The sequence below is a fragment of the Crinia signifera genome, chromosome 3, assembly GCF_055691185.1.
Source record: "Crinia signifera chromosome 3, ASM5569118v1, whole genome shotgun sequence".
Classification (NCBI taxonomy): Eukaryota; Metazoa; Chordata; class Amphibia; order Anura; family Myobatrachidae; genus Crinia; species Crinia signifera.
In genome coordinates, this window is record NC_139219.1 from 141,292,478 (window position 1) to 141,318,364 (window position 25,887).

The 25,887-nt window shown below is 42.8% G+C and overlaps 1 protein-coding gene across 2 annotated transcripts in view; it reads right to left on the reverse strand.

The window, feature by feature from the left end:
- PEX7 (peroxisomal biogenesis factor 7) overlaps positions 1–25,887 on the reverse strand; it is a 241,931-nt gene that overhangs the window by 105,980 nt on the left and 110,064 nt on the right. For both annotated transcript variants that reach the window (XM_083176622.1, XM_083176621.1), the window contains one exon: positions 8,025–8,138. In XM_083176622.1, coding sequence (XP_083032748.1) covers positions 8,025–8,138 — 114 coding nt within the window. The remainder of the gene's footprint in view (positions 1–8,024; positions 8,139–25,887) is intronic.

The following is a 25,887-nucleotide window of genomic DNA, read 5'->3' on the forward strand; positions in this document are numbered from 1 at the left end:
TAAATTGAGACATTATATGCAGGAAACACATGCCCACCGAGCTGCACAGCGCCTAGGCAGCCATCCGCGGCGCCACTGGTCGTTGCAGCAGCCGGTAGGTAACAATATAAGCAGGGACAGTACAATACCACACATGGAACATATACCCGCCGAGCTGCACTGCGCCTAGGCAGCCATCAGCGGCGCCACTTGTCATTGCAGCAGCCGGTAGGTAACAATATAAGCAGGGACAGTACAATATCACACAGGGAACATATACCCGCCGAGCTGCACAACGCCTAGGCAGCCATCAGCGGCGCCACTGGTCGTTGCAGCAGCCAGGTAGGTAACAGTATGAGCAGGGACAGTACAGTTATCACATAGGGAACAAATACCCGCCAAGCTGCACCGCGCCTAGGCAGCCATCAGCTGCGCCACTGGTCGCTGCAGCAGCCAGGTAGGTAACAGTATGAGCAATACATTGCAGTTATGGCAGAGATAGCTTAGACAGTACAGTTATCACACAGGGGACACAAGGTTATATATGGTTGTGTGCACAGATCCTAGGCAGCCATTTGCGGCGCCATTTGCAGTGGAGGTGATGGTGGTGGGGGGAGGGGGTGGGGGAGGGGGGAGAGAGTCACTGAGGCCTGGGGAGAGTCAGTGAGGCCTGAGGCTGGAGCTGGGCTCCCGCATCTGCTGGTGATGGGGGTCAGCGACTGGGGCCTGACCATTTCCAATGAGTCCGGGGGATTTTGTTGGGGGCCGCGGCTGAGCAGCAGGCCAGGGTGTGCAGTAAGACAGGGTGTGAGACAGGGGGGCCAAGGCTGGGCCCGCAGTAGGCCAGAGAATGTGACAGGGAGCTAAGTCTAGGCCTGCAGGGAAGGGTGGCTACCGCTGGTGAGACTACCAGGGCAGGGGCCCACCTAGGTGAGGCAGCGGGCCAGGGGTGGGCCTGCAGGGAAGAGAGTGTTCGGGGTCCTCCTCACCGTCCTGACCTGCACCGGGCCCACCAGGACACTCCCATCCATGTAGAGGGGGATCTGGAGATGATCTTCCTCCTTCAGTGGTCCCCCCGGGCCGATGGCGATGCTGGAGGCTGCGGTGTTGGCCTCCACTGGCCGGGTGTCACTGCGTCCTCTTCGTGGTTGCAGTGCGGCCCGGCCTCTCTGGCAGCTTCTCCTACAGCGAGCGCCGCATTCTTCCCCTCCTCAACGCCTCCCCAGCCGGCGAGCAGGCAGGTCCTGTGTCTGCAGGGCTGCTCCGATATGAGCAGCCGATGCCTGCGCCGCCGTGAGGGAGCTCCGTCCACAGCCGGTCCGCTGCTCTCCTCATCCCCGGCATGCGGGGAGATCCTCATCGCACTCCGTCCCCCTCCTTCCTCCGTCCTCCCCTCGCCACGCACTCATCTCCGGGGCCGAGGATGGGAGCCCCGACCTAGGACGGACGGAGCTCACGTTGGTGCGACCATCCCCAGCCCCCACCGGATGTACCAAGGGCAGAACACATGGGGTATGCGGTAGACGTGGTCTACCTGGATTCTGCAAAAGCCTTTGATACTGTGACACATAAGATGTTGATCAACAAAATGGAGGATTTGGGTTAAAAAATTGTAGTTGGGTAAGAAACTGGCTGCAGGATAGAGAACAGAGGGTGGTGGTAAATGGTGCATTTTCAGGTTGGATATCTGTCCTAAGTGGTGTACCACAGGTATCGGTGCTAGGGCTGCTTCTATTTAAAATATTCATTAATAATACAGAGGAGGGAATACTAAGCAAAGTATACATCTTTGCATGTGACACAAATGTATCCACTCTACAGAGAAATTTAAATAAACTAGATGAGTGGAAATGGAAAATGAGGTTCAATGTTGATACATGTAAGGTTATGCATCCTGGAAGACAAAACCAATGTGCTACTTAAAATACAATCTAAATGGGGTAGAATTTGGTAAATCAGATTTGGAAAAGGACTTAGGAGTCCAAATTGACAACAAACTGGAGTGCAAAACTCAGTGTCATATAGCAGCCAATAAGGTCACCAAGTTATTACCCTGTATAAAAAGGAGCATGAAAGCTAGGGACTCCGATAACTATGCCACTGTACAAGGCACTGTCTAGACCTCATCTAGAATTTGGAGTACAATTCTGGGCTCCTCACTACGAAAAGGACATGATAGGAGTGGTGTCCTCAGAAACAATAAATACATATAAATTAAGGTTGGACGAGCACTTATTGCGTAAAAACATCCAGGCACACAACCGATAAACATTATTTAGCCAAAAGTGCAATCGAAGTAAAAAAATCAAACTGGGATTTAACATCTAGACAATACCCTCTAACTGGTCCTGTAAAAGATTGAATTTGATGGACATAAGATTTCTTTCAACCTAAACTACTGTGTTACTATGATAGTAATATTGGCTATCCAACTACAGTATAGCCTGTTTTTAACATGCAGTAAATTACCCAATTTCTGAAGAATACACATGGGATCCAGCTTAAATTCCTGAACCAATGTATTATTGCTGAAAAAAATGGGTCTCCTGGGGATGCTTCTTGGGGCATTATGCTCTTTTACTTGGATAATTGGATAGCAGCTAAAAGGACCCCCTCCACCCTGGGGGAATTTATAAACTGCAGTAATTCCATAGCTAATAGGATATCCACTACAAACATATTAATGGTATTGTACATTAAGTGCAATATGTTCATAACTAATGTTAGTGACCTGTTTAACTCCTAATATATACAATTGTTTAAAAAAAACATTGAATGATTAGGACAAGGAGTAACAACATTCAGTACCAAATGTAAGGGAAATCAGAAGGGAAAGAACACATTTATTAAACAGAAATATCAGTTTACAATTATAATGCAAAAGCATAGATAACTTCATTGCCACAGATTAATCTAATGGAGTTCAATTCATAGCCATTTTTCATAAATTGTGAGTATATTTCATGCAATTTTTTACACTTTGTTTTAGAAAACTGCAATTAGGCACATATAATGAATATTCACTCAAGCTTTTTGTTTGCAGATCAATCAACAAACAAATATTACCATCTTTTAACCTATTTTTTTTTCATATTTATACCTTATTGCAGGCATGTGCAAATTGAATTTATGTGACTGCTTTCATATTCTAGATTTTAGCAGATGAGAAATAATGTGAGCCCTGCAATTCAATTAGAAAAAAAAGAATTGAATTGAATTTCCCATCACCGTGGAAAATAAGAGATGCATATTTGAACATAATGTTTATGTCTACCAATAACGTAATCCCTTGAAACTAACACAACAGTTGTGTTTTTCATTGAAAAATAAATAACATGATGAGAATGACCTATGAAGGGGAAATACACTCACAAAAAAATAGGCATGGATACTGGGGGTATGAGCCTAGTAACTATAGTGGGCGTCCAACTAACATATAAGTACCAAAAATAGATATAGAGGAGCAAGATCTGCTTCTTATTACTATAAATGTAACCCCAACATTTCTATGTTTACATTTGTTACATGAGTCAACAAGTTAAGATATAGAAAAAAAGGTACTTGTTTCCTAGCATGGCACCCAATTTTTTTTATCTTATGGCATCTTATGCGATCGCATCGCATGCCATATAGCTGCATACAATGCATACCATGCGATGTTATACGATTTTTTATTGTACAACCACCCTGATGGGTCCTTACAATGTTAAATGGCCCCCCATACTGAACGCCACGCCCACGATCAACGCCAACCCGAAGCATGGCGAGCGCAGCGGTACGCGTCCTCCAACCTTTTCATACCCCCACTATCCACGTCGGCACGGAGTTGATTTAGATAGTGTGGCGAACGCAGCGAGCCACCAAGCCCGAAGCGCAGCGAGCCCCGCGAGGGGACACGGATTACTTTACATGTATTGCGCTTCGCTCGCCACGCTTCGGGCTCGTATTCCTCATATTCACACTATCTAAAATCAACTCCACACCGACGTGGATAGTGGGGGTATGAAAAGGTCGGTGGACGCGTACCACTGCGCTCGCCACGCTTTGGGTTGGCATTGATCCTGGGGGTGCCGTTGACTATGGGGGGCCATTTCACATTGTAAGGACCCATCAGGATGCTTGTACAATCAAAAATCGTATACGATCGCATCGTATGTCATTGTATGGCATACGTTGCGATGCAATATTTTATTCTACATCATCGCGTCGAATCGCATACCATCCTATACCTTATTTAGTGTTATGGTATACGATGCGATGGGCGCCGTGCTAGGAAACAAGTACCGAAAAAAAAACTGTAAAACAAAATGTGCTGATTTAGACATAAGCATTTATTCTGTGAAATCTTCTGCATTACAGATGGAGCTGGTCAGCCAGCCTTTACAATCACCAGATCACCTAAGCTGGCACAGGCTGGCAGACAGGAGCTCCATCTGATGGGGACGCGTGATAGATTGCTTTTGTTTTCTATTTTTCCTATCAATTGATATTTTTTTTTTAAATGAATACTGGTATATTAGCCAGTTGCCATCACTATCAAGATTTTGGGGGTAATCAATTACCCACATTAATTTGATACATGTAACTGTATCCCTGGGGGCTATATACAGTAATTAGCCCCAATAACAAGCGCAAACTTATTGTGGACCTTGGCTTCACCTGCCTCACACAGGTAAATCCAAATCCCCAAAAGCAGTCCCGTTTTAATGTGAAAACTGGACTGTGGTGACCAAAAGCACACAGGTTTAACTGAACCAGGTAATCACCATAAATTATCCCACTGAGACAAATCTTTCATTGTAGCCATTGTAAAGGAGTGAATCATATACAGACATACCCTCATACATCTTGCATCAATACGCAAAGGAGCAGGAGATGCCCGGCTGAAAGAACCTGAGCAACTCCTTTATTTATTAACAGCGCACACATATTCCACAGCGCTGTACAGAGAATATTTAAACATTCACATCAGTCCCTGCCCCATTGGAACTTACAATCTATATTCCCTACCACATGTACACACACACACTCGGGTTAAGTTTGTTGGAAGCCAAATAAGCTACCAGTATATTTTTGGATTGTGGGAGTAAACCGGAGTACCCGGAGGAAACCCACGCAAATACGGCCATGGTGAGAATTGAACCCAGTGCTGTGAGGCAGTAATGCTAACCATTACACCGTTTAGCCTCAAGTGTATTTTCTGATGAAAATGCATCTTACTGTATTCGCATAAGACATGCGAATAAGGCACACAAGGGGATGTGGCATGCCTATATTCTCTGTATTCTCTATATTCTGCGAATGCATCTGCATACTAAATGCTACATTAGTGGTTTATAGAAAAACACTATAAAGTAGCAATTCATATGCAGATACAGCTGCGGTGGTACAGAGAGTATAAGCAGAAGGTCTGCCCTAGATGGCCTAGAGTGGCTTTGTATCCTCCCAAGTCGTAGAGAATACTGATCCTGCAATGACCTACACTCATGGTCAGCTAAATGGGTCCTTCTGTGTGTTAAAAGAGTAATTTGCAAATGAATGATGTGTGATTTAATATGTTAATGTTTCTATTCTAAGGTTCATTAAATTTAATTGTGGCTGCAATTAGACATAAGGGTCATAACAAGTGTTGTTTTCTTACGGGAGTCAGTTACGTCTGTAATATAAATAATGGCTATTTTGGTGTGATTACCCTTCCAAGTACAGATCTAGAAAACAAGGGTATCCATGACATAACATTGCATTTGTTTTAGTCAAGGAACTTCCCCCATGACTTGCCAATATATTAGATACTGTACTATGGATAAATATTTGAAATAAATGGTAAGCGTACTGTCCTAGTGAAGCAAGATTTTAATCACTGTCACTCTACCAATAATCTGTTTCTTGCTCAAACTCCACTTTAATGCTGAGTTGGGACTGAGTCCTATGCTCCTTACTTGTAGCTGGATGGACTGGGATGTGATTGGGCATTTACACATTGTAGCAGATGTATTAAGCCTGGCGAAGTGATAATGTGGTGATAAAGTGGATGGTGGTATTGCAGCAGCCAATCAGATCATAACTATAATTTTTTTTTTAAATCCAGTCTGTAACTTGTAAGTAAGGAGCTGATTGGATGGTGTGTTATCACCTTTCACTGTATAACTTCACTAGGCTTAATACATCTACTCCTACTAGTTCTTTACCAGTCAGAGCTGAATGATCTGTCAGATTCAGTCAGACCTCCTGTGCCAAGGCTAGGCATAGTGCAAGTGCTGACTCTAGGGGGTCGATCCAATAAGCCCTGAAGGGTGCGAGGTGCTGTTCCATCGCATTTAAATGCGGGAAATGGCACCTGAATTAAGCTGATCTCGCACTCTTCGCTCGGTCGAATTTGCTTAAAATTGCTTGCAACACTATGGCGGTGCGAGCACTTTTAGGCAAATTCTTAGGGATTGACCCTAGGGATGATAACCTCTCTCACAAGCAGAGGGCTGGGGGGCAAACAGCTTCAAACAGAAATACAGTTGTAAAATAAGTCTTTGTATCAGTGGCTTCCAAAATGCACTTGCAGGAGTGCCACAGGGACCAAATAAAATGATTTATGGTCAATGAGACAGGCACAACCTATTTACTGTACAAATAGAAGTGCACACCCTCCAAGGCCACATACAGTAACTGACCCTAAGTGCAGCGTGTACTGTAGGCACATTTTATTTAATTAAGCATTTTTGCTGAATATCTCAAAAATAAACTTTTGGCCCAGGGGAGCCAGGAGTAAAAACTGATACTCTACAGCGCAAGATTCAAGTAAGTATGGGAACCATTATATATTTAGAATTGAAATGTGTTATTACCAAATTGAATTACGGTGGATCCATAAAAAAAAAAAGTAAATGCAACAAGACAGCTCGACCCACCCACCTCGTTACCTTACATTGATCTTGTAGCTGGCAATCTAGCAACAGATTGGTGTGACCTAGGCTACAGGTTACCATCAGTGGCGTAGCTATAAATTTTGCTCCTGCCTGTCAAAAAGTTTGTGGCGCCCCCCCCCCCCCCCCCCCCCGGGCTCCTCTCCAGTGTGTTTCCCCTGCATGTGACATGATGATGCATCACATGCATAACGAAGAAGCTAAAGCAGGAGAGAGGAAGAGATACCAGCAGACCCTGCTGCTTCCCTTGGCTCCGACGCATCCCAGGCTGCCCTAGCAAGCCCATCCGCCCGCCCCCATCCTGTACACAGTAGTCAATAGCCGGCTCTGTGTACAAGCAAATGAATCAGTGGGGGGATTTGTTGTCTCTGCCATGGCCGCATCCGCGCTGCGGCTGACTCGCCTCCAGTGCTCAGTCAGTGGGCAGTGGCAGGCAACAGCATGTCAGTGCGTCGAGTGGGTGCTAGCGCCCACACAGACCCCGCTGCCACTTGCTCCCCCAAGTGGCAGCTGGGGCTGCCTTACAGTAGTTACGCCACTGGTTACCATTAATGCTACATACAATAACTAAGGCAGCAAAATGCTCTACAACAGGTAGAGTAGAGTAACATAAAAAGCAATGGTGACACTACGGGAGGAGGAATTATTGCAGTCTCATACAAAATGATTAATTCCTGCATTTATTTATCCTTCCAGCTCTACTTGCTATCTTTGTAATTCATTTGAAGCTTCAAAACATTGGCATTTGTAGAAACATCATTGGTACTTGTTTCCTAGCACGGCGCCCATCGCATTGTATACCATAAGACTAAATAAGGTATACGATGCGATGCAACGCGATATTGTACAATAAAATATCGTATCGCATGGTATGCCATACAATGGCATACAATGCGATGGTATACGATTTTTTATTGTACAACCACCCTGATGGTTGTACAATAAAATGGTCCTTACAATGTTAAATGCCCCCCCATTATTTGCTGCACATGTCCAATGGGTACTTGCCAATTGGTATGTATATTCATAACACCCTTCAGGGCAACAAAGTGCAGAAATATACATGTCATACACAGAAATCTGAAGTATATGATAAGTCTATGAATGGTGGAATTATGGAATACTTACTTTCACTCGCCTGATAGCATAGGTATGACCAAGTAAGTCAAAGACAGGCTGTCGTATAGATCTTAGGTCCCAGACTTTTAGGCTGCAGTCAACTGCACCTGTCACAAGCAGATTCTGCAGATGAGAAGAAATACATTTACAATTACAGGCTAACCTTTACGGAAGACTTTTAAAAATGCTTTATGGGCACAAAAGTAATACAAAACATGGAAACAGGGTAGTTGTTTAGTTTCACGGCGGCAGATATCGCATGTGATTTGCATACGATTCGGTGTGCGATGCGATTTATTACCTGTTCATAACCCCACTATCCACTATGGCAGTGGTTCCCAACCTGGGGTACTAGTACCCCTGGGGGTACTCTGCAGACCAGTTGGGGGTACTTGAAAATAATATTGTCCAGCAATCCACTGGGAGCTTCCCATGCTGCCCTCAGACATCAGCAGTCATCTGCCCAGTACTGACAAAGGTGGAGGAAGCAGCGGCATTAATCCTACCGGTGTTAGCGGGAATCCTGGAGATAATATACAACCAGTGTCTAGACACAGAACAGCATGATTCCTTGCTGTATACTACTCCTCCTTAATATAAGGACATGCATAAGGATCCGCATACCGCTAAATACTGTCCATATTTCAAAATGAGAGGAGGGGGTACTTATCAATTAAAAGCCTAATCAAGGGGTACGGGAGAGAAAAAAGGTTGGGAACCACTGCATTATGGCATGGAGTTGATCTTATATAGTGTGGAGAGAGTAGTGAGCTCCGCAAGGGGACGCGGATTACTTAACATGTATTCCGTGGTGAGCACAGTGAGCCCCGAGAGAGGAAGCGGAATACATGTAAAGTAATCCGCTTGCGCTCGCCACACTATATAAAATCAACTCCATGCCGTAGTGGATAGTGGGGTTATGAACAGGTATCGCATCGCACATCGAATCATATGCAAATCGTTTGCAAATCGCATGCAAAATATCTGCTGCCGTGAAACTAAACAAGTACCGGAAACAGAAATTATTTTGCCTTGATTTTGCTTTCAACAGCTAGCTAACTATCCAGACATACTGTACTTTACACAAGAGAAGCATGGCATACACAAAAAAAAAAAACCTTTAAATGTATTTATTGTAGTGTAGAAAGTTCAGCTAAGGTCAATTAAATAAATTGATACATAAATTAATTTTGCGGGCAACAACGCACCAGTCATTTCAGGGAAAAATTGTGTATCTTGAAAGCAGGGAGGTTACAATACTGAATCAAAGACTTCTCACCCTCCCATCACCCCGTCCTGCTACAAAGACAATGGGGTGAATTTATGAAGCTTGGAGAAGTGTTATCTATCCCCATAAAGAACGTTATGAGCAAGGTGATAATGGTTCAGCCAATCAGCTCTTACCTGTCAATTTACATATTGTAGCTGATTGGCTGAACCATTATCACCTTGCTCATAACGTTCTTTATGGGGATAGATAACACTTCTCCAAGCTTCATAAATTCACCCCAATGTGTCCAGAGACATGTGCAAAGATGGTGGCAGCATAGTGAATACCGAAAAAAAACCCAGCTGGGTGATGTGATAAGTCGATATTCATAAAGGTCAACACCATAACACAATAATGTTGATACACAGGATGTTCAAAATGTGATGTGACATGGTAAATGTTGACAGTTATAACGCTGACATTGATATTTTGACCTAAAACTATCCGTAACCATAATTGTTATGTCAACATTGTTGTCATACACAATGTTCACATTTTGTAGTTGTCAACATTGTGGATAGTAAGATGCTGTCTGTCAAAATTATGGTGTTGACATTCTAACTGGAACACGCATCAAGTTACCATATATTTTGTTTAAAACGTAGTAGTATCAAAGTACAATTATTATCAAACAGAGTAAATAAATAATAAATGAGGGGACAGCTGCACTGGGTTGTCCCATTTCTATATACTGCTGGGCAACAGGAATCAAGAAAATTCTCGATTCAATAATTCCAACCAAAAATTATTGACACAGTATAGCTGTGTATTTGTAACATGCTGATTTTCCCTGATTCCCTAAAATTTATTTCTTCAAAATTATATAAACAACACAAGTAATGCAGGCCATACATGGAGTGATGCTATGTGATGTTTATAATTTTGCATAAGAAGATATGATGAACCAATCTTTGAGCAGTGGTCAATGCTGCTGGTGAGGGGGTTTGTACGGCGACGATGGCTTTTCCTCGCTGAAAATAAGTAATCCTTGCTGTGAAACCTCCTCACCATATTCACTGTTTGGGCCATGAGAGACCGGCAAGGATCCCCTTAAACAGAGAGGTTCGTATTTTGTGGCAAGCCTCATCATTTTAATGGTCTCACTCGCCACTTCCACCTTGACTCAGGGAACAGGAAAGCAGGCAGACGGCAAGTCAACCTCACCTCGGGGAAGTGAGTTGAATACACTGATGGTAGGAATGACAGGGAGCGGGATCCGATGCGATTTCACTACCCAATACACTAAATGCGTCGACCAAACGACCTGTCGACCTAACCCATGTCGACCTACACACCTGTCGACCTAATGACTGTCGACCTAAGTGTGGTCAATAAAACGATCCACACCCATTCCCAGCATCCCAGAGTAGATGTTTTGGACTACAAATCTTGTATTCTTTCTTTATCACAATTCCACATACAAATATAACGTGGGCCCTTATAAGGAAATATATGTTCTAAGCGTATGTACTGTATATAAACATACAGGAAAAAAAACAGTGTTCCGCAACCTATAATATACTATTGAAGAGTAATTCTTGCTTGTACGAGCGTGTTGATTAAGTACTCTAACTTTCCCATTCAATTTAAATTATATTTAATTTAAATTCAGTGGCAGCTCATACTTAGCTTTACAAAGGGGACTGAAGCTACCCCCGCGCCCAGAGAGGATCAGCAATCAAATGGCATTGTTTTTTTTTCTTATTTTAAAAGTTTTCTCCTTTAAATTGCTGTATTATCGTTATTATTGTGATTATTATTGTTTTGATTTTATGTTTATATTTTTTTCTTTTACGGTGTGTATACCTGCTTGTCTGGCATACAGTTCAAAGTGACGTAGCTGATACACAGCCCGGTTGGTCACTATATAATAAATAATAATCTATATTGGTGAAGTTTGCGCAGTTTTTTTGCTTCTGTTTTGTGATTTTTTCGGTTGGAGGACCATTAGGAACTACAGCAGCATTGGGCTCACACACACACAGATGGAGCAGCTCCCGTCAGATAGAATAGTCCCCCCCCCCCCCCAACCCTGCTCGTCTCCCTGAAGCAAAGACAGACTGGGAGGCTTTGGTGTCCTCGTCAGATGGAGCGCCTCTCCGCCAGCCTGCGCCAGCTAAGGGGATTTCTTGAGCTGGCTGAGAGGCGCTCCATCTTTTGTTTGTATAGATTTTTTGCTTTTTATTATCTCCGATACTGGAAATACAGCACCAGACACTCTTTTTTTCTTTGCTCTCTGCTTTACGTAGGGGACTTAAGCTATCCCCGTGCCCAGAGGGGATACAGCAATCAGCCCTGGGTCCTAGAACCTGCGTGATGGGAGATGGCAGGTGCCAGGATGGGCACAGATGCTGCAGTGTGACTGCACATGGGCAACCTCCAGCTATTATGGACTGCATCGGCTGCAGCCCACAGAAGCTGAATTGTACTGCAAAAATGCAAGAATGACTTCCTACAGAAATCTTTTTTCTACTTATTGCAGATTGGCCTGGCAGCCCCAGAGGAAGGCAACACCTCCAATGGGACTGGCTGTAGCGTTTGTGGCTGACAAGTAGGACTTCCCTAGGAACTCACTGCCAGTCACAGTGAAGTTGATGCAGTCATGGACTGCATTTGGCTTCACTGACACTGAGAGGGGTGGTACATTTTACCTTCAGTCCTCCAGCTCATAGGTATAATTAACCACTGTTTACATTTTTACATTTGGATGTAATACTAGACCATACAACAATACACACTGATGCAATGGTAGAGGCCATGGTTCCTCAAGAACCATAAAGACCATCGCCAAAATGTCAGGATTGATAACAATTCTATTTCTTTTTAATCTTGTTCAACATATGAAGGAAGAGAGCAAATTAAGGGAAAGCATGGGCTATGTACAACCTCCATGAGATTGTCAATACATCCTTGCCTTTTGTTCCAGGAACGTTATTAGAGAAAATCTTGGTATTACTGGTTTGTTGACATAATTTCCACTTGAAGAAACTTGTCTTTCAGTGGTTGAAAAACATCATGATGTACTGTACAGTCCATTCTTATGACACAACTTGCTTTTAGCTCAGATAATTGACGACTACATACTTCTTCAATGTGAGATGGAGTTCTGAAACCAAATACTAATAGGCACTTTTCTGTCCAAGATAAAAATTTTGAAACATGGGCGATCAAGCCTAAGGAATATGAAAATACCACACGGGAGCCTTTTTTTAATATATATATCTAACCTGCCACTACCTAAATTAGTAGAGAAGATACTTACCCCACTGTAAAGGCTGTCATGCAGAATTAAAGAGAACAAACAACAGCCTTCATACTATTGTTTTTTAATGGTCGAGAACAAAGTAGCCCTGTGGTGACTTGCAATTTCTTGGAAGCTGCAGCGGCATGTCCTAGGTCTTGTGATAATGTGGCCATCACTTCTGGGTCAAACCTCGAATCCACTGGAATTCTGGTATTTCTGTATTTCTATCCATCCCTATACTGCCTAAACCTTATACCCCCTCCCCCTGTAGACTAACCCAAATAGTAGTGTTCATTCTAGCACCCACTGTCTTTGAAAACGTATGCAGTTCCTCTTCCTTGCCTGCTATTGTGCTTCAAGCCCTGTGTTGTCTGTATATCAGCACTGATATGCAAACCAGACCTGTGCTAGAAACCACAGCAGACAGCGACACCGCAGGCAGGGAAGAGGAACTGCATGGGTTTTCAAAGATAGTGGGTGCTAGAATGAACACTAGAATAGTGTTCCCTCTAAGCTTCTTTTGCAGGGTGCCACACCCTGCCCCTTTTTAAAACCTCAAAAGGCACCCTGCTCTTTTTGTGTCCACCCGTATGCTGCTCCTCACCGCGCTGACATGCCGCTGAGAACTTTCGGTGTGTGCCATCATGTGTAATGGGTATTATGGTGTGTGGTATAATGTGTAAAGGTTTACAGTGTGTGCCATAATGTGTAATTGTCAATAGGACAGAATATGTAATGGGCATAGCAGATTATGACAATGATTAATGGGTGTAATCCTAGTGCAGAGTGCCATTTTTTATATATGTTTTTTTTTTCTAATATAAAATGTGCCCTGTCCGGTGGTCAGCACCCTGCCCTAAAAAAGATCCTAGAGAGAACACTATAGAATGATGACATCACTATGAACGTTGACAGTGGTACTTTTGACCTTTTCACTAAACAGCATTTCTAACCTATATGCATATGAGTTGGATATTTTATCTGCCATATGTTTCTGACAAACACGAGTAACAGTGATGGCAATTTGTCATAATATCAATTGATGAATATGAATTTTCTTTTATAAAAAAACAAAACAAAAATAACAGGTAGACAGCTCATACAAATATTTCTTGTAATGAGCTGAATATTTAAATAACTTAAAACATGAGCAGGCAAACTAGGACAAAATGAAAATGTCAGACATGAGCAGTGTTGATCTGAATATATTGAAGCCAAATTCAAACTTGTAAGTGTAGAGGAATAAATAGAAGCATGACAGTGATAAAGCATGAAAAGGCTGTATAATTTCATTAGCAGGCAGACTTTTTTTTAAGATAATTTAATGCATCATCTGCACATTCATATCATAACATAAAGAAATTGTTAATTTCACAATTCAATGTAGCAATGTCCTTTTTAATTAATGTTCAATTATCATGTTTAATATTATATGTTATTGCTGACTGGAAGGTTCCATGAAAAAATCTGGATAGACAGATATATATCCTGTAATTGAATTCCCTGAAAATGAATCCTATTGACCTAAAACATGCAATCCATACAGGAAAACCCCTACAGGCTGTTTGCTGACCTTCATTAAAGAAAATTGAGTCTTGTGTCAAATAAGGATAAGGGTAATAAGATGGAAGAACAAGACTTTAACATTAGAATGAATTGACGGTTGGAGTAAAACTGCAATTGACCATCAACTGAAATAATTTTATTAGCTAAAACTATTGAAAGCAGCAACCATCCGTGAAGAAGGCAGAAAAATATGAGGTTCTTACGTTGAAATATGGGATTCCAAGTCCATTTCAATGGAAAAGGCAGTTTTACACGACTGCAGAACAATAAAATTGTTTGGTGTAGCTCACAAAATAATAAAAATCTTAAATTTCGCTCTAATGGTTTGAAGCAGAAAAGGAAATTGCCCTTTCTCTCACCTGGGGCATGACATAGACAAGAACAGTCAATCTGAAATGTTAATTAGTATGGCAATTTTATTTTTCTAAATCACAATATTGGAATGTAAAATAGACATTTTGTGAGCAAATTGTGGTAGGTATTTGCCATGAAAATGGCTTCATGCTGACAAAGGAAAATCAAGCTGACAATTGCAGACTTATCTGACAATGCACAAAGTACTGTATGCAGTCACTGAGTAAATGTACAAAAGCAAACTGAGTATTAACCCTTTGAGTGGCAACATTGCTGTGAGCGATCCTCAAAATATGTGCTAAAAGTCCGCTAAAAGTGCCAGCATCGCTCACAGCGACTGTTCTGTTAAATAAATACAAGTACAGCCAAGTCAATTAATTGAAGTTTAGTTAACCCTTTGATTGCTAGCATCTCTGTGTGAGAAATTGCTTGTGTCACTCCCATTTGTTTTATACATTTAAATAAAACGTGTTGTGTAAAAAAAAATTATATTTCCTATATGAGGTTAACATTACAAGTCATTATGATGTATAAAAATGTTTGCTTGGCAATTTTCACACCTATTTTGACAAATTCACTTAGCACTCGGGATAATACTGTATGGTTAGCATTACTGCCTCACAGCACTGAGGTAATGGGTTCGATTCCCACCATGGCTCTAACTGTGCGGAGTTTGTATATTCTCCCCGTGCTTGCGTGGGTTTCCTCCGGGCACTCCGGTTTCCTCCCACATTACAAAAATATACTGGTAGGTTAATTGGCTCCCAACAAAAATTAACCCTAGAATGCCTGTGTGTAGGGAAGTATATGTGGTAGGGAACATAGATTGTAAGCTCCACTGGGGCAGGGACTGATGTGAATGTTGAAATATTCTCTGTACAGCGCTGCGGAATATGTGTGCGCTATATAAGAAACTGTTAATAAATAAATATAAGGTTTTTTTTAAGTCACCTGCATTAAATATTTATTTCCTACTTTTTATGAAAATTAGTAACACACTATACAATTGCACATTTTAATATGCATTAACCTGCTGCACGGATGTCATTCTCTTTATGTAAACAATCCAGTTAGATTAAGATAGGCAGATGGTCCAAAATAAGTACTCAATTGCTTGTGCACTAACTTAGCAGGATTTAGGGGAGTATCCAATTAGCAGTGAAAAATAATTGTGAGCTAAAAACTGAAGTTCTTCACAATTTTAAACAATACAGGTTGTCAAGTGCCTGCATTGAAGTTCCAGAATAATGACTAGAATACAAAAACAAGGCAAAAGCTGGTTTTAGCTTGTAAAAGAATGACACAAAGTGTCGAGAGTTAGGAACAGCCTGGAAGATGGAGTCAGTGCTGGATATTACAGTTACAGGGATAGTGAGTGGTGGGCACAGGTGCCAAAAATATGATTTGGACTCCTCCTCCACTTTACTCTAAGTTCATAATATGCTACATGACAGAGAGGGGCAGATGTATTAAGCCTTAACAAGAGATAAATGCAAGGGTGATAAAGAGAGATAAACGTCCAGCCAATCAGCTCCTTACTGACTTTTTTCAAACACAGCCTGTATCATGGCAGTTGGCAGGTGATTGGCTGGACATTTATCTCTCTTTATCACCCTTGCATTTATCTCTTGTTAAGGCTTAATACATCTGCCCCAATGTGACAGGGAGAGGCAGTGAATGATGCTAGAGAGAGGAAGTGGGTAACAGGGAGAGATTGTCAGTCATTGCATTACAAGAGAATGTGATAGAGAGGAAGTGGGTGATGCCAGGGAAAAATATTACTGTCAGCGGGTGACAAGGAGAGGGTGATGAAGAAAGGTAATGGGTGTGATGTAAGGGATAGGGTGACTGCCAGAATGAAGGAGAAAGATAGTGGGTGATGCCAAAAAGAGGAAGACTGGCAGTGTGATGCCAGGTAGAGAGTGACTGGCAGTGGTTACAGGCAGAGGGTCATGCCAGGGAAAGGGTGACAGTGAGACAGTCAGTGATATTAGAGAAAAGGTGATAGGCAGTGGCTGACAGATAGAAGTTGAAAACAAAAAGGTGTCGGCGAGAGGCAGTGGTTAACATCAGACAAAATGCAAAAGGGGAAAGTAGTGACAGGGAGAGGGTGATGGAGAGAAGCAGTAGGTGATGCCATGGAGTTAACTCCCCCAGCAAACTTTAAAAAATTATATTATATCTTAAACAACACAAGGTGGAAATAGCAATGGGTACTTGTGTATTATCACGGCGCCCATGATATTAAGTCGTACGATATATAATCGCATCACATGCCATCGCATGCCATAAAACCGATGATTTTAAATTGTATAAGCCCCCTATACGATTTTTAATTGTATAAGCACCCTAATGGGGGCTTACAATGTTAAATGCACCCCCACGCCACCCCCACTATGAATGCCAAACTGAAGTGTGGCGAGCGCAGTGAGCCTGCCAGGGGTGGCGGTACGCGTCCTCCAACCTTTTTATACCCCCACTATACACGATGGCGTGGAGTTGATTTTATATAGTGTGGCGAGCGTAGCGAGCCACCGAGCCCGAAGCGTGGCGAGCGCAGCAAGCCCCGCAAAGGGGACGCGTATTACTTTACATGTATTCCACGTCCCCTCGCTGCGCACGCCACACTATATAAAATCAACTCCACGCCGAAGTGGATAGTGGGGGTATGAAAAGGTCGGAGGACGCGTACCGCTGCGCTCGCCACGCTTTGGGTTGGTGTTGATAGTGGGGGTGGTGTGGGGGTGCTTTTAACATAATAAGCACTATCACGTTTAATTATGTTACAGGGGGCACTTTTAACATTGAAAAACCCATTAGGGTGCTTATACAATTTTAAATCGCATACCATTGTACATATGCGATACAATGGCATACAATGCGATGGTATACAATTGTATAACATCGCCCCATCGCGCAACATCGTATCGCATACCATCTCATGCCTTATGGTCTGCGATGCGATGGGCGCCGTGCTAGTACACAAGTACCTAGCAATGCTACAGGAACCGCACCTTACAGATAGTGAAATGTCAAGATGGGAGTGTTGGGATATACAGTTGCAGCCTTTGCATACTTTTCATCTAAAGCGAGGGGGGTGGCCATTTTGGTCAGATCAGCCTTGGCTCCTAAATGCTCCCAAGCGTACACTGACCCGGTGGGTCGTTTTGTGATTGCTGAGATCTCTGTGCTTCAAGAATCATTTATTTTTTGCAACATATATGCCCCTAATGTTTATTCAAAAAATTCTGCAGATTATTGAACAAACTATATCCATATGCTGATGCCCAGCTTCTGGTTGGTGGTGATTTCAATATGGTGATAGCCAAGTCAGTTTTAAGGAGGGAGGTAATTGCATTTTTTAGTAAGTACAATAAAGACCATTCCAAGAACATCTTGGTGGCACAGGATGCCTTAACGGTCTCCTACGCTGCATATAAGCAGTGCTCCAATGCGACCACTAAGGCCCCTTATTTACAAGCCAAGTCAAATTTTGATTCAATTATGGAGTCCCAGACTACTACGTATATTTCTAACACGTCATTTCAGTTTTATGGACATGGGAACAAGAATGGACGTTTGCTGTCAAACCTGATTAGGGGCTCGAGGCCCTCGGCAGTGACAGCAGCTTTAAAGACACCGGAGGGGGTGCGGAAAAGTGGGGGAGCAGATGTTTGGATATCTTTAGAAAATATTATGAAAAACTTATCTCCAAGGGACCAATTGATGCTGGCCTAAAATCTAGGTTTTGGGATACCATCAAGGTACCACAGATCTCTGAGGCGGCTAAAACTAGTATGATGAGGCCTGTCTCAGCGGAGAAGGTCTCTCAGACAATCAAGAAACTGAAACCTCTGAAGGACCCTGGGCCGGATGGGTTTTCCAGAGAATTCTACAAGATATTAGTGGATAAGATTAGTGACTCCCTAGCTGAGGCATATAATGCCATATTGAACGGTACTCCCTTGCCATTGTATCTCAATTCGGCTGTGGCTAGGGTGTTGCCAAAACCTGGACGGGATGTGGAGGATCCGGGGTCGTATCGCCCAATTTCGCACCCTAATAGTGATTATAAGTTATTGACTAAGATACTGCCTGATAGGCTCAAATTTATAATGCATACGTCGATCTCCATTGACCAAACGGGATTTATATATGGGCGCCTCTCTGTGGTTAATGTGAGGAAGGTGTTGGCAGTAATACAACATCTTGAGCGGATGGGTGGTTCCGGGGATCATGCTGTAATGTCTATTGATGCTGAAAAGGCGTTCGACTTGGTCACCTGGAATCACCTGTTCGAGTCGTTGACCCGTTTTGGACTCCCCAGTGAGTTTGTTGCGCTGCTTAGTATACTTTACCATGAACCACAGACTCAAGGGGCATGTAATGGCTACATATTGTCATTGTCATATTTTAATATACAGAAGGGGACTAGACAGGGGTGCCCTCTGTCGCCCTTGCTTTTCGCGCTGGCATTGGAGCCCTTGGTGATAGCCATACTTAAAACCATCCATCATTTACGGGAATAGCTGTTCTACTGTCTTGGAGCTCTGTTTGTTTGCGGATGATATGTTGCTGTTCGCTTCGGATCTGTCCACATCCATTCCAACGATTTTAAATGTGCTGCATAATTTTGGCTCCTTTGCGGGGTACAAGGTTAACCTTCATAAGTCAGAGGTTCTCATGGTGCCCCCAGCCTCCACGACTATTACCTCTATACCTCTATTTGCACAGTTTAAAATCAATACCCACCACATTAAGTATTTGGGGATAAATGTGCCCAGTAGGTTATCTCAGCTATACAGTTGTAATTTAGACTCTATTATTGCGGGGATAGTGTAACAATTTGAAGCATGGAGATCTCTTTCACCACTTTTCCTGATGGGGAGGGCGGCGGTTCTACAATCCATCGTTTTTCCGAGGCTTCGTACTATATGCAGATGGTCCCTATTAGACTATCTAAATTAGATGCAACAAAAAGTGGCTGCTGCCTTCTTCAGATTTATTTGGGCAGATAAGAAGAGTCAGATGTCTAGAAATAAACTGTACTTCAGGAGGGCTGAGGGGGGATTAGGAGTGCCGCATTTGACGGCCTTCACCCAATCAGTGTTTATGAGATATATAATGGATTGGATGCTAGGTACTGACAACTACACTGTCCACGGTGGCATTAGTACACGTCCCAAGGACATCCCTGCCGCCTTTGGCTATGCAAAATATATTGTTTGCTGACACTTACCTGGTCTGGTTAGCTATCAATAAGAGACTGGGTCATAGACACAACAGTTCACGTTATAAAACATTTTGGGGCAACCCCAGTTTCCAGCTGGGGACACTTAACTCTACATACAGTACCTGATATGGAGGAAAAAGGGAAAATTATTAGCTTTCCAGGATTTTGTCTAAAAGTACTCCACTGACAATAAGGATTTTTCTGGATAGTAATTAGAAGGGGTTTAAAAGGGAATTTGCAAAGTAAAGTATGGAAGTATATGTCATACCAGATATTTTACTTTCTAATTTTTTCCCTTGTGTTATTTCATGTTTTATTTCCCTTGAAAGGTTTATTATGACTTTATTTTGTATTGAAAAATTATAAAATTAGCGATTTGTGAAATGTGTTATATTGTCACCTGAATAGGACAGCTGGACTGTCCACTATGTTGTAAAATCACGAATGCTTAATAAAATAAAAATACTTTTGGGCCATCCCAAGCAATAATAACAAACGCAGGTGGCACACACAAATGAACAGAACAACTGCTGCCTGTGGCATGCTCAACAAAATAGAATGGACAATTCCAAAATGACTGGGCATATGTATAGGCAGCGCTACTACTGTCGACATATGTATAGGCAGTCGATAACTGGTGTGGGCATACGTACAGGCAGCACTACTACTGTCGGCAACTGGGCATATGTATAGGCAGCGCTACTACTGCCTGCAACTGGTGTGAGCGTTACCTGTAATTAGTGTTACTACTGACGGCAACTGGTGTGGGTGTTTTTTATATATATATATATATATATATATATATATATATATATATATATATATATATATATATAAAAGCAGCACTACTGCTGCCAGAAACTGGTGTGGGCATTATGTATAGGTAGTGCTACTACTGTCGGCAACTGGTGTGGGCATTACGTATAAGCAGTGCTACCACTGTTGGCAACAGGTGTGGGCATTACGTATAAGCAGCATACTACTGTCAGCAACTGGTGCGGCAGATATGTATAAGCAGCACTACTACTGTTGGCAAATGGCGGCGTTATGTAAAAGCAGCTCTACTACTGTGGGCATATGCAGGAGTACTCTGGGCATTATATGTAGCATAATGTGTCCCATAATGTTGTATTGGCATTATGGTGTGCGACATATTGTTTAATGGGCATTACGGTGTGCTGCATATTGTGTAAGGGGCATCATGATGTATAATGGCCATTACTGTGTGGTATAATGTGTAATGGGCATTTTGGTGTGTAGCATTATGTGTTATGGGCATTATGGTGTTATAGGTAATTTTATATGGCCATGCCCCTTCCCCATGAAGCCACGGTCCTACTTTTTTTACACATTCCTCCGGCGCACACTCTGCTTGTTTTTTACTGTGGTGCGGCAGTCACCAATTCCCTTTCTGGCACAGGGCTCCAAAATGGCTACTTACAACACTGTAAGGTTAATAAGATTCTGCTACTGTGTGGTGTTATTTGGATTGGGATACTATTGTGTGACCATGCACCTTCCTTGTGAGACTACACGTCTTTCTTTCGGTGGGTGCTGTCCCTTTGTAAAGCGGGAGGGTGCAAATTTATAGTTTTCAGGAGGGCGCCGAACACCCTAGCACCGGACCTGCTCTTGTGCTCCATATAATGACTTGCAGCTGATTAAGAACTTGATACAGTATAATGAACCAGATATTTCAAAGGTCATAGTAAATAAGTGTTGTGACATTTATGGTACCTGTAAGATGAGATAGTGGGTTTACGCTTTAGCAAATGGAAACACAATGAATCTTTTCAAGGCATTTGGAGTAAAAGAATTTTGGCAAACCTATGGGACAATGTGGAATAACAGTTTTAGAGACAAAAAAACTTTTTCAGACACTGCGTGAGCCGAAAGAGGAGTCTCTCTCATTCAAGAACTAATTTATAAAATAAACCATTTCATTTTTTTATTCATTTGTGGTATATTTTCAAAGTTTAATTGGCTTGGGATGGCTCAAAAATAATAATGAAAAAATGTATTTGTGGAAACTCATTTTTTATCCAACCAGAACAACTTGCAATGCTAGGAGCACAACTTAAAAAAAAGAAAAAAAAAAGACCACCCTAATATACACTATATACAGTAAGCCAGCTCGAATAAATGCTTTGAAACCTAGTCTGCTACCTTGTGCCTGTGTTTGTGCATGTTTGAGAGAAAAAGAGAAGTAGTTTCACTCACAGACAACAGATGGCAGTGTTTTGGAGACACACAAACGGACACTAGATATAAAGATGATATATATACAGGTCGAGTCTCCCATATCCAGAGATCTCTTATCTGAAATATTTCAAAAAAAGTGAGTTTTTTTAAAAAAATATTTTGGATTCCCCTCCCCCTTCACCCCTTTTTTCATACTTACCAAGTCCCCCGATGTCCACGGCAGCCTTCAGGTTCTTCTTTAGTGGTCCCAGGAGTGCATTGCGCAGGTGCGTGGGTGACGCCTGCAAACTCGAGCAATGCACCCCTGGGACCGATGAAGATCGTGATGGCCGCCGTGGATGCAGGGGGATGCTGTGGGACCATCGGGGGGACCAGGTAAGTATGGTAAAAAAATAAAATCCAAAAACCTTACAAATCCCTTTTTCGAAATGCTTGTGGTCCCGAGCATTTCGGATAAGGGATACTCAAACTGTATTAGTATGTTTATGCATTGTGATTCATTAGATTATAATTTAAACTTTTTTCTTTTTCTTACAGGGTTTGTTTTTTTCAAACACCTGCGATAACTCAAAAAAATTCTCCACTTCCCTTCTTTGGCATGAATAATAAATGTAAATATATGTGTCAATAATATTAGTATTTATAATATATCACTTTGTGAAAATTTTATTGGGGCAGCCTAGTATATATAAATGTTCTTTGTGATGTTCAAGAGGTGATTGCCTTAAAGTCTTTCACTAAAAGTATGTTCTGTAGTTGTGAATTGTAATTAATTTCACATCATGCCTTCACTTCCAACAAACCTGACAGAATTATTGATATAAGTAGCCCCTGGGTTCTTTAGTTCAGAATACAAAAAATCTCTCAAGTACACTCTGCTGCATTATTATTTTTATTAAATATCAGCGTATTATTACAAAATGGTGCTTAACAAGGAGAGCAAATATTGCTTTTTCTACCTAACATTTTAACAAAATTTAATTCAAATCAGTTTTTAATAATAAACCCTAGCTCCAGAGAGCAATGTAAAGGTCAGATGAAAACTCACTAGAAGCCTTTTACATTATGGCTGTGCTTTTTTTTATTAACTTAAAAGTTGGAACAACAATAGCAGATATACTTAACTCCGTAGAGATATATATTATAAAATTAAAAAAAAAAAATGTAAAAGAGTAAATAGGAAATAGTGTTAATTTAGGCCAAAGTTTACTTAAAACAAAAAACACCTTCTTGGATGAGAAGGGATGTTTTTTTTATGGGTTAAAAAGTAACTGTACATTGCAGTCATTCCTAGGATTCCAATAGTCGTGTCTTACACAAGTGATCCAACTGTATACCCAGCGGAGGAACAGCTGCAGTCACCCTGCTGCCTCTGGGATATGTCTGCATATAAAAATGAGCTGCACCTCGGTGACTAGTGTGCCTCCCTGTACAGTGACAGCACTTTAACTGACTGTGTCATTTGAAAGTGGCCTAGCCCAGCTCGGCGGGATAACATCATCCACACTCCACAACAGTGGATGCTTTAACCCCTTGAGTGGTGGGTTTTGCTGGGGCAGGACAAACCTACCAGGGCAAGTTTGTCCTGCCCCAGCAAAACCCACCACAGATCACAGGAGCTCCCCCCCCCCCCCTCACCTCTGGCGTTAGTATGCCAGAGCTTCCCTGCCACCTGTCAGTCATCACTGACCACACAGGCGGCAGGCTCAGGGATGTTTTGCGGCGGCTCAGAGGACTCGGGCACCTGAACTCTCCCGAGTCCCCCCGAGCCACCCCGAACATCCACGAGCCTGCCGTTTATGTCATTGCAGGAAACTGCATGGCGGCTGGGGAAGAGGTAATGGGTAGGGGGTGGGGGGTTGGGGGGAGTGACGGGGGGGGGGGGGGCTCTAGAGGTGGTGCGTCAGTGGTGCACACCTGGACAGCACTGGCACATTACACATTAGTGGTATGCCCGGAAAGTTTCCGGGATGGCCCGGGTGCGGAAAATTTCCAGGCATACCACCCGAGGGGTTAAACCTGGTCTGGATATGTATCTATATATAGAGATACAAAAAAAAAAGAGATACAAAATACATGGCCAAAAGTATGAAGTATTCAGTTCCTAACTATTATACCAACAATGGCTGTAATGACATTGTATTCAAATTCATATACTTTATTTAGGAGTGTGTCCCTCTTTTGCAGTAATAACAGCGTCCACTCTTCTTGGAAGGCTTTCTCCCAGCATCCACCAAGCCCAGACTCACTCAGACTGCTAAACAAATAAGCGTGAATCATCAATCCACGGAACAGGTGTCCACAGATCCACGGTACAGAGTTGCTATGCTTAACGCCACATCATCCAACACTTAACATTGGGCATGATTATGTGAGGTTTGTATCCAGCTAATCGGCCATGGAAACCTATTAACCCCATCAGTGGTGGGTTTGTCTGGGGCAGGAGTACCTAAATAGGACAGGATTTTTTTCTGTCCCAGAAAAACCATCTACTGATGGGTTAGATGAGTCCCAGCGCTCCCCTCCTGTGCCCCTCCCCCCCCCCCCAGCCCCTCCGCTCCAGCGGTCTTCAGCGAAGCTCCCCTGCCGCTGCGGCTGCTGCCAATCATTGCAGCACACTAGCCGGCAGCAGGCCGCCATCTCTCCCAAAGTAATGGCGGCGGCAGGAGTGAAGGTGAGGGGGGGAGGGGGGAGCACAACAGTGGAGGTGGGGAGGGAGCGGCCTAGTGGGGGTCACTGCTAAGGCACCACTGGCGCACACCTGTAGATTTGTGGCATGCCCGGAAATTTTCCGTGACTGCCCGCTGCGGCACCGCAGTTTGGCCCGGAAAATTTCGGGGACTGCCACTGAAGGGGTTAAACTTCTGACACACTCTTTTTGTGCTAACATTAATGCCAGTGGACTTTCGGAACTCTTAAGATATAGAATCAGCAAAGCATTGGTGACTTTTACACACCACTCGCCTTAGCTGTGATTTTACATGGTCTTCCACTTCATGGCTAAGTTGCTGTTGTTCCCAAAGGCTTTCAGTTTCTAATAATATGACTTACAGATGACCATGGAATATCCAGCATTAATTACATTTCAGGAACCATATTATTGCCAAGGTGGCATCTGATCACAGTACCATGCTTGAAGTCACTGAGCTATTTTGAACAACCCATTCTGTATCACAAAGCTTTGCAAAGGGAGACTTCATGGCTAGGTGCCTCATCTTATAAGCTTGTGGCAACAAGTCTGATTGAAACACCTGAATACAGTAAGTAAAAGGTGCAGCTAAATACTTTTGTCCATACAGTCTATTTATATTGAGAAATGCTCCTTTTTATTCTAATTTGTCATACCTGTGTCCCCTGCAATCCATAGGAATGCATGTGTTCATATGCTATCACTAACAGGTATCAATTTCCAGATTGCCAACCTTGCTTTTCAACAGGGAGAGGAGTTGAGACAGGGAAATATGCTGGCTGTGCAAGCAAGGGGTATTAATAGACTTTTGGGTTTTAGTAAAAGCTGGTTATGGGTTCCTGAAGTTATGGATTGAGAGTGAGAACGGGGTCCACCCATTAGGCCCATTTCATGCCCCTTTCCCACTGCAGCCTTAAAACGGTATATTGCCGATTTTTGAGGGCAAAATACCGTTTAAGGCTGCAGTGGGAAAGCGCCAGAGTTGAAATACCGTTTAAAGTTAAACGGTATTTCAACCCATTTTCCAAGCAGGGTTTTAGCCGGTAATCTACCGTTTAAGAGGAAACGGGAATGCATCTTAAACGATTTTACCAGCAGATGCAGCGAGGATGGCTCATATTTGAGCCATCCTCGCTGAATGTGTATACAGCAGCCGGGCTGAAAGATGCGCGGCTTTCAGTCCAGCTGTCTGCTCCCTCCCTTGCCACCCCCCTGCCCACCCGCAGCGTCATATACTCACCGCTGCTCACCGCCCGGCAGTCCTGCTCCCCCGCCCGGCCACACAAGCTGGGCGCTCCGCCCCTCCCGGCCTGC